This window comes from Triturus cristatus, chromosome 11, assembly GCF_964204655.1.
Source record: "Triturus cristatus chromosome 11, aTriCri1.1, whole genome shotgun sequence".
Taxonomy (NCBI): Eukaryota; Metazoa; Chordata; class Amphibia; order Caudata; family Salamandridae; genus Triturus; species Triturus cristatus.
In genome coordinates, this window is record NC_140594.1 from 296,375,063 (window position 1) to 296,391,447 (window position 16,385).

General features: G+C 43.3%; 1 protein-coding gene across 1 annotated transcript in view; it reads right to left on the reverse strand.

Annotated features, from left to right (window-relative positions):
- RASAL1 (RAS protein activator like 1) overlaps positions 1–16,385 on the reverse strand; it is a 765,452-nt gene that overhangs the window by 155,875 nt on the left and 593,192 nt on the right. Inside the window, exons 11-13 of the mRNA XM_085633253.1 lie at positions 14,912–14,976; positions 11,059–11,171; positions 9,388–9,580 (exon numbers count right to left, since the gene is read on the reverse strand). Coding sequence (XP_085489379.1) covers positions 9,388–9,580; positions 11,059–11,171; positions 14,912–14,976 — 371 coding nt within the window. The remainder of the gene's footprint in view (positions 1–9,387; positions 9,581–11,058; positions 11,172–14,911; positions 14,977–16,385) is intronic.

A 16,385-nucleotide genomic window follows, 5' to 3' on the forward strand; every position in this document is an offset into this window, starting at 1 on the left:
CTCCAGAGAAACTGAATAATTAAGGTACTGCAGCAAAACCACCCTTCAGGTACACATACAATAGATCCACTAGCAGCGTCCTTGTAGGACCTAAAGAATCAAGGTGCCCCAACAAAACAAAATCACTGTGAAAAATGAACACCGTGGATCAGCACACACCTCCCCAGATGCTCTTGTGAATCAAGGCACTGCAACAACAAAAAAACACCCTGACAGGTAAACACCAGGGATTAGCAGCACGGGCATCCCCGGAGAACATGACGAATCAAAGCACTGCCACTAAGCCACAGTGAGTAATACTCATCCATGATACATTGTGGACCACAGCCAAATGAATGCAGAGGCTGTAAAAACTCCAACCCGACAGGCACCAGACAAGGACACAGTACGGACACAGCACCATGGAAATGCCACCTTTGTGAATTCATTGCTCCCTAGCTTGTCTCTGGTATAACTAATACACACTAATGAAATTATTAGGTCTCGCCTGACCCAGCGCATGCGCTGGTCTGGCGAGACTTATTGAGAGGGCTCCAAAAATTGCTACCAGGCCAGCCTAGAGCTACAGTGCATGTGCGCGGGCGCGCGCGCTTTACCGCGATTACTTTCATTTTCGCGGCCACGGCCGCTTTGATGTTTGATCGCGATCACTTTCACTTTCGCGGCCGCACGGCCGCTTTGCATAGCCAATAGGTCTCGCTTTTGGGACCTTACAAGTATTTAATTATGCAACTGTTGCATAGCTAAACACTTATAAGGTCCCAAAGGCGAGACCTATTGGCTATGCCAATGCTTGTTTGTGTTTGCAGCTTGAACAAAAGCCAAAATCGGCTAAGGGGCTGCATGGTAATGGAAGGGAAAGCCAACCATACAACAGCTCCAGGACTGCGCTACCCGTGTCCCTAACAAGGCCTGTTTAGCTCAAAGGAAGTGATTTGAATTCAGGTTATGAGGTTCCTTAAATTAACATAAGAAATGGTCACCCTCACATGTATTCTTTAGAGTGCACCAGACATACAGACTATTGGAATGTCTTTAACAGTTTCTGAAAGGTAAAGTTGGTAATAAACAGTAATAAGTTGCCTACCGCAAAATCGAGGGGACGGTCTTATTATATCTGTGTTTCTCAGTTACACCATTTTATGAGAATTATTTTATCTAATGCAGAATGAGAAAAAATAGTGTCAAGGTGTAGAGAGGCATTAAAGATTATTAAGTGGGATGTTAACTTTCACACGCACATGCGCAATACCATTTACAGTCACATGGTGTCTGGCAATCAATATGAGTATAGCACAAGAAGAGGTATACCCAGCAGAAAGGGAAGGGACGCTTGATATAGATGGTATAAAAAGCTAAAGGAGGAAATATAACCACCCCCTGAGGAGGAGTAAGTTAGACAGGTAACAGGCTCAGGTCAGAACTTTTGGAAATATCCACAGGCTTGTGAAAAGTTTTTGCTGGGCCCAGTAGGTGTAAAAAAGCAATACGTGGGGCCCATTTCTTTTATGGCAGGAGCACCCGAACAAATGTTTTTTGAAGTCGCAAATCCTGTGATTCTCAAAAATCACACCTGTGATTCTCAAAATCACATTATTTGCAATAGCAAAATACTTTTTAAAAATATACAAAAGTCCTATTTTAGGAGATTCAGAAAAATGTCCATTAAAGAGTTGTGACCACAGTTGTGGAAGCAAACCATTGATCGGATATTGACACCTCAAAGGGAGTGGTATGTGACCTGCAAAGGGAAAGCTTCCTCAAGTGGGACCTCTTCTCCTTCGTTAATAGTGTTGGAGGCCTCGGCGGGACAAGGCAGTGGTCATGGTACCACTGCCTGCTTTCTGCAGTGTCTTTCCAAAAAAGGAATCGTTTTGTTTTTTAACTAACAACACTCCTGTTAATAGACACTGGCTGCTTAAAAAAGTGTTTCCTGTTTTTGGAATGCGTATGTAGAGTAGAATGTCTGCTGTCCTTTTCTGGTCTCCATCCCTGCACTCGGAGCCAACCACTAGGGGCGCACTTGTGCACTGCCTAATTAATATTTATTTATTTAAAAGGTTTTATATAGCACTGGCTAGACCCGAGGGTATCAGAGCGCTTTACAATGGTTAGGTGAGAAAAACAATTGCAACATAACATTTGTACAAAAAGGTAAAATGCAGGGCAGTAAGAACAGTATGCATAGGACAATTATAACATGGACAAGAAAATAAGAAATAAAATTAGGCCATAACAAGTATTGGATAGTTAATCTAGCGTGGGACGTCAGGGATGAGGGCGGTGGATATGAAAGAAGAAGGGAACTGAGGAAGGTGATGGGAGAGGTGATAGCATGCTGGAGTAGACAGTAATTATAAGAGAACTGGAGGGGGGAGGTTAGAAGTATATGAAAAAATGAGAAGGGGGGGGGAGTGAGTCAGGTATAATGTGGCAGGAACATTGTACAGTCAGGAGCAGGTTGAGACACCATGCTAGGCGGCAAGGATTAAGGACCCCAGTATTAGTTGAGAAGGTGCAGCTTGAGGTCTTTTTTGAAGCGGAGGTAGGAGGGGTTGCAACGTAGATCTTTAGGGAGTGAGTTCCAGATAGTAGGCGCATTTCCAGAGAAGGAGCGCGATTGAGTGGATTTCTTGTTTAACAAAGGAGGAACTAGTATGAGAGCATTGGTGCTCCTCATTTCTCTAGAGCAGCCCGCTTTGTGGAGTTTATCTGAGAGATACAATGGGGTGTGATGATGCAAGGCTTTATGCGTAATGCATAAAAATGCATAATATTCATTTGTCCGGTCATTTTGCAACACCCTGCATGTTTCAGATTTGCTAAGCTACCCATCAGTTCAGTGGTCGCAGCGCAAATTGCATTCCCAATCACAAACCAATCAGTTTGCAAACTAGCATGCCTGCTTTACTGAATAGGAATAGTACATCAATCCCCTAGTTATGTCTTTGACCCACCCACACTCCCTCCTTGTGGTGGACCTGAATACCACATGGAGGAGGGGGGCGAGGGTTGATAGACACTATTAACAGATCAACAAAAAAATGAATGGTTTCTTAGGTAGGATGAGAGCCATTCATGAGCCATGCTAGTAATCTCAATAGCCGCTGCCAGGGTAGAGGTGCAAATCACACCACTGACAGATCGATAGTGGTGTCTGAGATGAGGTGATGAAGTTAGAGGCATGTAACAAAGCAGTCTCATTGATTGATGACCCCGTAAGTCAGACTGTAAGGAATCAGATGGGCTGGAGAGGTACCCGCAGAGCCTTTAAACACCAAGTGATCAAGAACCTTAGAGGAAAACCTAGCTGCAAGCAGTGGCAGCTGGCATGTACGGGGGTGCGGCAGGTGGAAGAAACATTAAGTAATAAAATAAAAACACCTACCTTCCTGGTGCAACGTCCTCCTCGCTCGGTCTTCTCGGGGCAGGCTCTAATGTAGGACACAGAAAACTGCACTAACCAATCCTGGAGCAGCTCTGATGCAGCATGAGAGCAGCGCCAGGATAGGAGGGAGCGGCCTCCTTCGGTACTTCCGAGGACACTGGAGCCCTATTCTTTCTCTAATCCAGCTGTCTTAGACAGCTGGGTTAGAGAGGTTTAAAATGCACGTCTAGCTGGCCAAAGAGACATGCGCACTTTAAACTTAAAGTGCCCTGCCCATCACTGCTCCCTTCTGCTACCAGTCAGCAGCAGCCCTGCCTCCCCCTCCCCCCCATCCTGACGCTTGGTTTGAGACAGGTTTATTGAAAAATTAAATGGTAATAAATTAACGTTATTATCATTTTATTTTTCATCTCTGGGGGCAATTTAGATAGTGGGGCGATGCTCCTCTGTCTTAACGGAGGAGCTATCCCTGGCTGCAAGACAGACCAAGATTCAAACTGTGAGAAGGGATCAGATATTGTGTTCTTAGTAGCTGCGGTGCAGCAGATGACTAAAATCAATGAAGATGCACATCTGGGTAAAGAGAAGATTGGATTACACATAGAGAAGGGAAAGATCAGAGTCTCAGAGTCCTAGAGGTGTGGTGATGCAAGGACATAAATAATCAGACGGGGTACAGAGTGGATTGGAGATATCAAGGATAGGAATATGCTTGATAGGGTATCTGCTGGAGAAAGTGGTGAAGCATGTTGACTGTATATTTAAGAGAAGAAGTAGGATGTACAGTGAGTAGGGTTCTAATGGTCTGAATTCTGAAAACCTTAGGGTGAAAGTATTTAGCACATCTATTGCCCAAGACTTTGGATAATTTATTGCCTATACAAGACAGAGAGAGAAGTGGTTGGATAGCTTGAGATTTTTAGGGTGAGGTCATTGTGGTAGTGTTTACCCTTGGTCTTACCAAGGTGTTTTGTTGTGTTATGCGAAGTTGTAGGGCACAGCTAATCACCTGTGAGAGTATCCAGGCACTGATTAGGGCAGGCCTGAGGGGGGAGGAGTAGATCATGCCTTTTTCGTCTGGAAGAGCCATGTCTTGAGGTTACTTGGAAAGGCCATGAGGAAGGGGGAGCTTCTGAGGTGTTTCAGGAGGTCATTCCAGGTCTTGGCTGCGAGGCATGAGAACTATTAGCTCGATGCATGCTAGGACATTGTCTCCCAGACACCATGCCATAATGTTAGGTTGACTGGCAATATGGCAGACTGAACAAATAAAAACTAACTGTGGAACTCATGCAGAACACATTAAGATCAATGCTTGAACATCATAGACACCCTAATGTCACCACCGACAAGCAACAATGCATAAGGGACGTATTAGTAGTAGCTGCTTTGTAAGGGGTGGAGAAATATAATACATAACTAACTATAGTCCTATGACCCAAGATTCATTAACCGATTGCATTTATAGAAAGCATCTAGTGTCAGGTTCCTCCACCGTTCCCATGATGGAGATAGCCATTTAGGGGATAGAGAGTGTTTTGTCAGAACAAGATAAAATAAAAGTTAAAAAAAAATTCTCTGAGTTTTATATAGCGCAGACTTGGCACAAAGGTATCCGAGCTCTTTACATGAGTACCAGTTGCGTTACAAACGGACACATTCATTCTGTTAGGTACAGTGAGATTAAGTGATTTGCCAAGAATCACAGAATTTTGAGTATCCCTGCCGAGACTCGAACCCAGTTCCACAGCTTTGAGGATGACCGCTCTAGTCGCTAGACCACATCCTATCCCCTGATCCTCCAATTGACATTGAAGTTGAACAAATTAAACCATGAAGCCTATAGCTGAAAAAACGGAACACTGTATGTTGTACTGTGACACTTGATGTAGGTGAGAAGGGTGTGAGCAAGGCAGAAGTTGCTGCAGTGAGCGCTACAGCACTCTTCATGATTAAGACTGTGGTAATCATTAGCAACAAAGGGCCACTGAGTATGCTCCCATGCAAGCGCGCAACGCCCATTGGGCTCAAAGGGCTTCAGCTCCCCCGTCGTGTGTGGCAGCCCGGGCTGAGACAGCTTCCCGGGCACACACACAGCCGCACCGAGTACTTCACAGGTCTCTAAAAGACCATTCGCTTGTTAATGAGGCTTTGTTGTTTTTTTCACCCCTTCTAGAGCCCCTGCATCTCCACTCTAACTATTGCTGGAAGAGTCAGCCCCCCTGAAATTTTTTCTTAGACACCCCCCCCCCCCGGAATTTTGGATCTAGTTGCGCCCCTGCCACTGACCTCTTAAGGCAGAAGAAGACAAAATCATGTCAGCTCTTTAGACATTAAGGGTCCTAATACACCCTCTTGATTTTGACATTATGACAGGGCGGTACCAACCTTGGCACAATTTTAAGCTATGATTGGACCTATATAATATATGTAAGGGGATATTGTACAGATTAGGCACATCGCGAAAAGGGTGTTAGAACCGCTTCCCAGACAAAAGGGTGGGACACAAGCATTTCACCGCCTCATCAGAGGTAATAAGTGCTGTAAAAATACAATTTACAATTTCAACTTAAAATTGACAATATATTGCTCTCTTAGGAGCTCATCTATAGAGCCCACCAGTTGCACGAGCATCCAGCCATGGTGAGGAGAAGACTCTGTAATGAAGCATGCCATCCTCAGTGGGCGGGACGTTGACGTCTCTTTAAAATAGTTTGAGTGGTATTTGGTTGGCAACAGCAGCACTGCCAAATGGGGAAATTGCCTTTGCTGATCCTTGTGACAGGGGCTTCAGTATTCAGCAGTAGTGTTATAGATGTACAGAGTAGATAGTTGAGCATGCATAATCAAGAGAACGGTGAGCATTAGTTCCTGCCTGCCTGTGTTAGAGTTCTAGTCTGGAGCCCAGAATCCTCCCTCCGTAACCTTACATAAGATTTTGACAAGATGGTGGTCCTTAAAGTGCCTGGCCTCCTCTGTAACACACACACTGCTGCAAAAGGATAGGTACAGTAATACAATCATCATAAAGCTAGTGTCATTTTCATTAGGGCCAAGATTGGGGCACAAGTCAATGTGCTTTTAACAAAGGTCTATTTCTAGGTTGACGTTAGGCAAGGGCTCCCAGCAGGTATGCACAATTCAAGTACAGTGATAGTTAACCTCACTGTATGTCGGCCAGTTTTTCGTTTTTACATCTAACACCCCTTGCACCTGGTGCAAAACAATTTCCTGAAACCAATTTCACAATAATATCTCTGGTACCTACTCCACCAGAAGGTCAGCTCTAACACAAACCCAACCAATGTCACCACAGCCTATTGCTTGGCTTGGACTGAATTACAGCAAGTCTCACCCACCCTCTTGGACATTGCCCTGACCTTCTAATGATGGGAAAAAGCGACAGACCTAATGGAAAGGCATTCCCTGGCTCTGACAATGGCTCCTCCACTGGGAGCCGATGAAGGGTGAAATAGACGAGGTCCTTGCAGGAAAGATAATTGACGAATTTATTCCAAGGTAGAGTAACAGCACTCAACATCTCTGAGCGATCGCCCAGGCTCCAAGGGGCAACTGACCAAGCCTAGAACTCTCACCCAGAGACAGCAGAAAAAAGAATAAACATCCTGCAGTTAACATTCTACAATTATATAAGTCCACAATACTTGGGCACTGGAATTATGCAGGAATGGAGGACCAATGATGTAGAAGAGTTGAAATACAGGTGGCAAGGAAAGGTGGATGCTGAAACATATTTGGGGATTAAAGACAAAATATGTGCCATATTCCCTGGTATTATTATAATCTTTTCAAGAAGGATTAGCCTTGCAAAATAATATTTTACGTTATATATTTATTAAATATCGTACTAGGAATTTGTGTTGGATCAAAGATATTAGACCATCAAAAGAGGTACAAAATGTCAGGCATTCTTCTAAGCTCACAGTGCCTCACGAAATAAACGCTGCTTTGAGAACAGTGTGATGTAAAAATGAATTTGCAAGAACAGTGAAACAAAAAAAGTATGACAAAGAAGGAATAATTCTTTCTACTGTGTTTGACTTTAAATGTGTAAGGTTTTTGATTCATGTTGTAAACGAAAGCGGTTTCCCAAGATTACCATTTGGTAAAATTAACATTCCACAGGCAAAATGCGCACTACAGTGAAGCAATAAACAGGGTTACTTTTGTAGAGTTTCAGGAACCGTGTGGTATCAAATATGCAGCATTTTAGCCACTTTTGATCAATTTGAGGTAGAAACATTTATTTTATTGAACCTCTGTACATTATACAGTGGATGGTGGATTAAGTGACAATTGTAGCAATTCCATTATTATGTGGAAAAGACCCAGGCAACTAAATCACACAATTCCAGTGGCTCTTGATATGCATAAAACTCGAGGACACAGAGAGTGTAAATGCCAGGGGGGTGTTATCACAGTAATTATACATAAGACTCACTAGAGGAAAGTGTACAAAACATTCTACATTCCAAGCATTCTATGAAAGCTATTAAGGAAGACACCACCAGGTATAAATAACTAGGGGTCAGAACTCGTGGAGTTTCACTCCGCAGAATTCCTCTGGGTTATCTAAAAACTCAAATAGATTCCATGGAGTTCCGAGAGCTGCGAAGTTCAGGACGTCGCGCTGCTCACTCTGATTTTTAGTGCCGGAAACTTGTCCCGTGCTGTGAAATCAGCGGGAATAGCACAATGCTGCGCCGCACAAGGAGGTGCTTCTTTCTACCACTCTGGTAGATTTTCTACTCAAGTGGAAGCTTTCTCAACGCGAACGGTAGCTTATTCAACACGAGTGGTAGTGACCTGCCGGGACCTGCCATGACCTCCCGAGTTAAGAAATCTCGCCGGAAGGCAGTCTAGTGCTCAATTTTCTCGCTCACATTTGGCAACTTAGAATTGGCGAGCTGCGTGTGTGAAAACACTCCGCCATATGGCAGTTGGCAGAGGTTTTTCAAAACTCGGTGTTCCAAGCGGAGCAAGCAAAACTCTGAGAACCCCACCAGAGGCACGGAGTTTACCGCCCACCCCTATAAATAACACTGAAATATAGGGCTTAAACAATACTAGATCGCTCTCACAATGAGCATTTATAATGCTTGGGCTCTGATAGTGGGTTGATATTCACTTCATGACGGCAAATATTATAGGTACACTTGTCTCCTTTCATAATTCTTGGTCATCTGACAGATGTTGTCATGTGTTTTGTGGTGTATGTGTGTATTTGTGTGAGAGAGAGAGTGAGATAGGCAGGGAGAGAGAGAGGTCTACTCCTTCAGCTGCATCTGATAAAGCTTATACTCTTGTGGCAGCTGCAGCTGATGACCCTGTCCTAGACAAAGCTACCACATTTGACAAAAGAACCTGCAGATTTATCTTTTGAAATTGCTCATACCACTAGCCGAGAAACCTTTAAGCTAAAAGTCATAGGCCTTACGCTGGCAAAGATATTACCACAGGAAAAGTAACCAGATGGTTAGATTTTTGAGTCTTGCCGTTTGGCATAGATACCTCCCTTTGGCAAAGGAAGCTGCTGTTAGAAACATCAGATCTCTACCTAGCGTAACTACCACCAGTGTAAGAAGAAGGGCGTGTTAAGTGACTTCTGATGGAAGAAACAGCTGCAGTTTAGGGGTCTTAGGCCTACCACAGGCATAGATACCTGTGGCATGGAAACCTCTTATTAAATATCTCTGTCTTGCCCCACAGCACAGCTTGAGACCATGACAGAAGAAACTGAGGGTGGATAATTAAAGTCCATCCCCTGATCGGAACACTTCTTGGAGTTAGAAAAGTACATACTACCGAAAGAACCTGTGGAATCATCAAATGATATCCCAGCCTATTACAGACTTTCTTCTCAACTCTCCTCTTCTCCTCCCGCTCCTTCCGTTAACCTCTCTAGATTCTTCCATCACAGCATCCTTTACTTCTCTTGGATTCAACACTTTCTTGTCAAACCACTCTCTCATTCTTACCTCATTGGTCGGATCTGGAAACTGGTCTTCAACACGTTTATGTAGCTGCTTGAAGGCCACCCTCATGATTGGTGGACACTGCTCCACGGAGTTTATGATGGCGTCCATGATGTCGCTCAGATACCCTTTTAGGAGCTCCAGACTGCTCTCCCTAATGTGATTCTCTGACAGAGAACTCTTGAATGAAATCTTCCTGGGAAATGAGATAAAAGAAAGAGTTTTACCAACAAGCTGTTCCAAACTTTAAGATTCTGACCTCCGAAGTGAATGCTGCTCCCGGCTACAATAATGCAACCAACATTCCAATCCTGAAGAGTGTGTCCTCCCATGGGCATAAACAAGTAACCAATATTAGAAGATTTGCATACACTGACCTTCCTACGGTCTGATCCTTCTGACTGCAGCAAAGCAAACAGTGCTCCCAAACTTCAAGGACATTCAGAAAAGACAACAGAGGCACAGAAGAGCTTTTAAATATACTTATTTCTTACTACGCGAACAAATGCCAGGACTAAACCTAGCTTCTAATCTACAGCCACACATTCCTCAAAAAATACAAATGTAGCAATGGGGCTAACTAAACATGTGATTTGTTGAAACTGAGCTCCTCTTTTCCTGATACCGTTGTTATTAAATCTTAGGCAAAGGTTGATGCACACCATGTGCATGGAATGCACTTAGGACCTATTGTACTGCAATATAATAAGTGAAATTATGTACAAATGTTCTGTCTCATGCTTCCTGTGATGCATGTCTTTACTTTCTCTGCTTGTATGTTTGTTATGTATGATAAATAGGCCTGGGCGGTAAATTCCGTTCCGCTCGTGGAATTTGGGTAATTTCGCGTTCCGCGGAGAACGCGGAATTGCCCAAAATTCCGCGATCCGCGGCTTCGCTGATTCTTTTTGCTTGTTCGCGCTATTAAAATGCGTGTTCACGAGATATTTCTCCCCGAGCAATCAAACAGCGTTCGCGAACAGGATAAAAGCATCGCGAACGGGCAGAACAATCAATTCCGTGTGTTCGCGGAATTTTTGCGTGTTCACGGAGATTTTTTATCGTTTTGCGGAGCTTTGCGTAGCGCGACTACCCAAATTCCCCCCACCCCAATAATAAATCAATAAAAGCTACCTAAAAAATGGATGACAAAAGTGGATGTTAGATTCTTTTGGAATATATTCATGAAGAGGCAAGGCGCCACAAGCTGGAGCTGCATCCAAATGTTTCCTGAATATTGTTTCTATTTTGAAAAAGGTCACTGACTAGGGAACATCAGTAACAGGCCTACATGAAGTTTGTGATCCAACCCCCAAAAAACCTTCCGACAGGCCTGCTAGTTGAGACCTTAGGTCTAATAACCTGAAGCTTTTGGTTGTTCCTAAATTTAAGAAAAGTGCCCTGGGAAGCTTACTCACTCTGGAATCAAGGTCTGATCACCCTTTAAGAAGTCTGGCCCAGGCTCCATAAAAACGTCTTGAAGGTCTAATAGGTGAGACATTAGATCTAATGACGTTCAGTTTCTGGTAGTTCCTCATTTTAAAAGAATTAACTTGGAAGATTGACTCCTTCACCTGTTAGGCGTTAATCTCTGGGATCAACTTCAACAGGTTTGTAAGAGACAGATACTGACCTCTGATCTCCCAAGCCCATGCACTAATGCTTTAAGCTCACCTGGTGCGGGTCTGGTCGATTTTGCATGGATCCAGCTCAATATACTTCTTCTCATCAAATATTCGATTCACTATCGACTTCAAGACTTCATGGAGGTAGGGCATAGCAACAACCTAAAGGGAGAGGGAGAGAGGGAGCTGAGGAAGGAAGAAAGTGTGTGATACGGACCCTCCTCACACACCAAGGCTACATCAATTAGTGGATACATCTTTTTTTGCACTCCAAGCCTGTGACCAATAGCTGGAAAATACCTTCTTTCCATGCTGAGCTCACATACATCAGAGGGCACAACCCCCCTAGACAAAAGACTGCATGAATAATCAGATAGACACTTCTCACACACACAGTCTTCACTTGCACACAAGTAGAGACTCCCTTCACACTCCAAGTCTGTAACCATTAGCAGTTACAGAAGTTCTTTAGGCATTACGCCTGCACCTATCAGCAATTAGAGACCTTCCTCATAGGCCAAGCCCAACACACCAGCTGATACAGACTCTCCACACAATATAACTGTGCCCATCAGCCAATACAGACCTCCTTGTACATCGTACCTGTGCCCATCAACAGATAAAGATCCTACACAACATGCTTGCATCCATCGGCAGACACAGCACCATCTCACATACCAAGCATGTGGCCCAAAGAGAATACAGAAACTCATCAAATGCCAAATTTGTACCCCTCAGCATATGGAGGTCCTCCTCAAGCATCATCAGATAGAGCCAGTGTGAAATCTGCCTTGTCTAGATGGTCACCCTGGATTTTTTGCCTATTCTTGGACCCTGTTTCTTTGCTGGTTTTAGAATTCTGTAAACCTTACTTCTCCTGACCAGTAGTAAAGTGCCTGTGCTCCCCCTTTAAACATGGTTGTATTGGCATATTACTAACTGGTGTTTTCAACTTAACTATAAAACTAGTATATGGTACAAGAGGTACACAGACCTGGAAGTTAAAGTGCCAACAGTGGACTGCAGCATCTATTGGCCATCCACTTCGGTGGCAGTGCTAACATGTCTTCAGGCTTGCCATTGTAGCCTAACTGTAGCAGTGTAAAAACTGCAATTCAGCATGTCAAATTAAATCCTTTGACAGGTCAAAAGCTCCCTTTTAAATATCAATAAGGCACCCCCGAAGTAGGTCTTTTGGCTCACAAGGCAGGCACATGGTATTTAAAATTAGAACATGTAGGAATTTAATCTTAACATTTCCTTACAGTAACTAGGACTCAAAAGCTATTTTTCATTGTGGCAGGCCTAGCTGGTCTATATAGAAAACCAAAGAACAAATAAAAATTCTAATGTTGTATCTTGCAAATGGGACTAGCTAGAAAACATTTTAACAATTTTTAGTAGTTATTAAAAATTCAATTCAATGGCAAAGGCAGATTTTTAATAAATATTACAGAAAGAGAACTTTTAGAAAGTTAACTTTCCCTGCCTGAAGGTCTTGGGGCCTAGTTACATTGCTTTCCAGCTTCTACCAGCCAGGACTTAGCAAGTAAATAGGTGTGAAAAACATGAGAAATGCCTCCCTAGAGCAAACAATAGATCGACCAATATGCAGGGTAGGAGGTGTGGGCATATTTTTTGCACTAAAATGTCAAATATTGATGGAGTGTTAAATGCCTCATGGCAGGCCTGCTCGGTTTATACAGAACACTTGAGGTGTACTTTAAATGTAGAGAACTGAATGCTGTTTGCTGCAGTGCCGGACCTTCGTCCTACCAGACTTCTGTTTCTGGGTTTAACATATAACACTTGGAGTGCACTTGAAAGGAATGGAACAGAAGGCCAAGCAAATCTTGTGTATCCACTGTCTGGTTGCTGATAAACTTTGCTTTTGTCCTACCAGAAATTTGTCTCTGTGTTTATTGGGGGTACTGTGGCTGCTTCAAACTGGATTTTAGTGTTAGATGTGGGAGGACACTAGGATTACCTTAGGATACTCCCCACACCCACCCTTAGCCCTCAGAGCCCATGTTTAGACTTTTCTCAAAGCGGGTAGGGATGGCTTCAGGCACTTTTGCCTCTATGGTTAGGGAGCCATTCCCACCCACTAGCTTTTGCCAGGTATAACTATGGTATGTCCAGGCACCCACTTTCGAGCACTACTTGACCTGAAGAAGAACAGAAAAGGACAGCGTCTACTGTCTGTGACCTGGGAAAATCCCTGAAAAACTGGGCCTGCTCCCTCTTGTACCCAGAAAAAAAGAAGACTCCAAGGGTCACAAGACTGACTTTCTGATCAAGCTACATGGATACAAAGAGCTACAAGAGGCATTCCTGCAGGTACCCAGCTGACCACAGGCAACTTGACCTGGACCGGACCATGCTGTCGGCCTCTGCATGACACCCTATGAGTTTCTATGTGCCTACCTTAGGTCCTGTGAATCTTTAGAAGTGTACTCCTGGGGTGGATTGAGACATATCGGACTCAATCAGAAGTAAAAATCTTTGACCAAGGCATACCTGGTTGGTGTATCCGACCCAATCTCCATTGCAGCTACACTCAAATTGCACCTAGGTACTGGTCTACCGCGACCATTGACTATCATTGGCATTGTGTGGATCGTTGTGCTATTCCTACCTTAAAATCCATATCTCTGTTATTACAATTTTCTCTATTTTTGCAATTCAGTTTGGGATTTTTATTCTTTTGCATTTTGATTTTATTACAATTTTGGTACTGCATAAATACTAAGGCAGTCTGCACTATGCCATAACTACCAGGGTGTTGAGCTCAGGTTAATTTAGTGCCATTGAGGGTTCACCCTGACAAAGAAGTGTTTATTCCTTGAGGTAAGTGGTCACCCTCAGCAATTAATAATCTATTTTCTCACAGAATCCATTTACTATGCTAAGCCCACAACCCTCAGCTGGCACAGACGCTCCTCACACATGAAGCCTGCAATTATTAGTAGATTAAAAGACATCTGGTACATGGCTTACCTGATCCAGATGTGGATGGTAATGGAAAATCTTCCAATTTCTAGAGGAAGTACTAAAACCAGAAGATAACCCAACAATGACATTTGCTCCACCATTCTATCTCTATGGTGGGGTAAATTCCACTATTTGATTAGCACTTACTGCACAGATATGGAGGTTTTCATTACCACCTGCCTCTAAATCAGGTGCAGGTCATTTACCAATGAGTAGAAATAGATTTCTCTAATGAGTAGAGAGCTTGCAGTAAAAGCTGAAAAAAAGATAGAGGAACAAAAAAGTAGAGACAAAAAGTAAAAAACTAGACTACAAAAAGAAGAGTACAGAAAAACATTGAAAAAAATAATGAAAACACAGAATGAGAATAGGGTTCAGGGTTTGAGTTCACTTAACTCAGGGGTTAGGATTCGAGTAACCTATATTTTATAGTCGGAGCGAATGTGTTATGGTTATGACTGGAGTTAGGAGTAAGAGGTAGGGTTTGGGTTAAGGTTTGGGTTAAGATTAGGTTAAGAAGCTGATTTAGTGCTAAAATTAGGGATAGATTAATGGAAAGTAAAAGTGACAAGAAGGTGGCCTGTTAGCATGGAGGACTCTCCCTGTAACATGGCATACACACTGAGGTGTAGGGAAAACGAGTTAGGGTTAAGGCAGGTGTAATAGGGCAATGTAAGTCTAATTTAAAAAATGTGATGAAAGATTGGCTGTTTATACTTCTACCTTTTGTATTTTACATACACATGTATTTATCTCAACCTTAATTCTTGTACTATTTTTGCACTTTACTTTTTTTTTACTCTGTTACGTGGAATCAAATAGATATTACACACATCAAAAGATACAGATCTCCTAGTGGGCAAATTCTATAGATAAGACAGTCCTGTAAAGCACAGAACATGCATCACCTTCATGAACTGCTCCATGGATTTTGAAGCCAGAGAATTTGATCGAAAAAGAGTGTTGGGATCAGCTACAAAAGAATAAGAAAGAGATTTACAGATGTTTTGATACAAAACACAATTTAACCATTTGGTAACGTTTCAACACATCATCACAGAGCTTCTTCATTGACCAGGTGAAACACAAGATGTGTCTGTTCTTTAACGCTTTTGTTTATTGGCATTTCAAAGATTACAACAATACATCACAATATTAACACTGAATCAGTATCCTGGGTTTACAATTATTAGCTCACGCTGTGCAGACAGGAGCAAGCGAAAATCACAAGGGATGGTGTTATGGTCGCACTTTCAGAAGAACTAGATGCCATAAGATAATAATAATACACATTTAAAATACAAACTATAACCAGTTACATGCTTGCCTAAGACATGTCACAGAATGTGTGTAAAGTGTCAGTTGCTGAGAAGTGGAGGGGGTGGGGTGAAGGAGCTGGGGTAGGGCAATCCATTCTGCCTATGCCTATCAGGGTTCCGCTCATTTTCTCAACCAGGATTTGACCTCACAGTCTGCCCCTCCTCAGAGTCAACTGCAGCCCCAGGGGATTCCCACTCATCAACCACTTCCCTCCAGAGCAATTCAATAGGTCTGTGACAGACACCCTTTGCTTCCTCCCTCTGTAGTGCCCTTTCCACCGCCCATGCCCAGCACGTGACGTCAGTCACCCATGTTTCCACATTAGGTCCCTCTGGTGATTTCCAGTCCATGGCGACTCATCGCTTGGCCAGAGGCCAGGCCAAATTAACAAATCTGTTCCCTATCTTCTTGGGGCCCGGCCTACGGAAGAGGCCCAGTAAACAAACTGCAGGCGTATTAGCGTGTGACCTGGACATGGTCTTATTAAGACACAAATGACCTCCCTCCTGAATACTGCGAGCCCAGGGCAAACCCAAGTCATGTGACTAAATTCAGCATCCAGTGTCGTGCAGTGAGGGCAACCTCTAGACTCCCACCATAGATAGTCTGAATCGTATGCGGATTAAGGTAGGTCCAGTGAGTGTAATTGAATTGTATGTATTTAAGACACCTGTTGCGAGAGACTTTTTGAGTATAAGCAAGCACCCTCCCCCATTCAGTATCTGTCATGTACCGGACCAAGTCAACAGTCCGGTGAGTCCAAAGGGTGACCAAAGATTTCTTAAGCTGCCCATTTAGAGCCTTATAGAACGACGAGACTAGGCGAGAGCCCATTCCTAGCTTCAGGAGTAGCTGTAGGACTGCATGTGTGGGAGGTTCCTCTCCCACATCTCCACACACACAAGAAGTCTCTGTTGTGGTATTCCACTATGCCACGCATACATCATACATTTTTTCAAAACCTTTATTTCCTAATCCACTATGTCAGCAGTTTTGTCTGAATAAATCCTTTTTTTATGATGTCCCAATAAGAACCAGAACATTGACGCATGTTGGTGGATC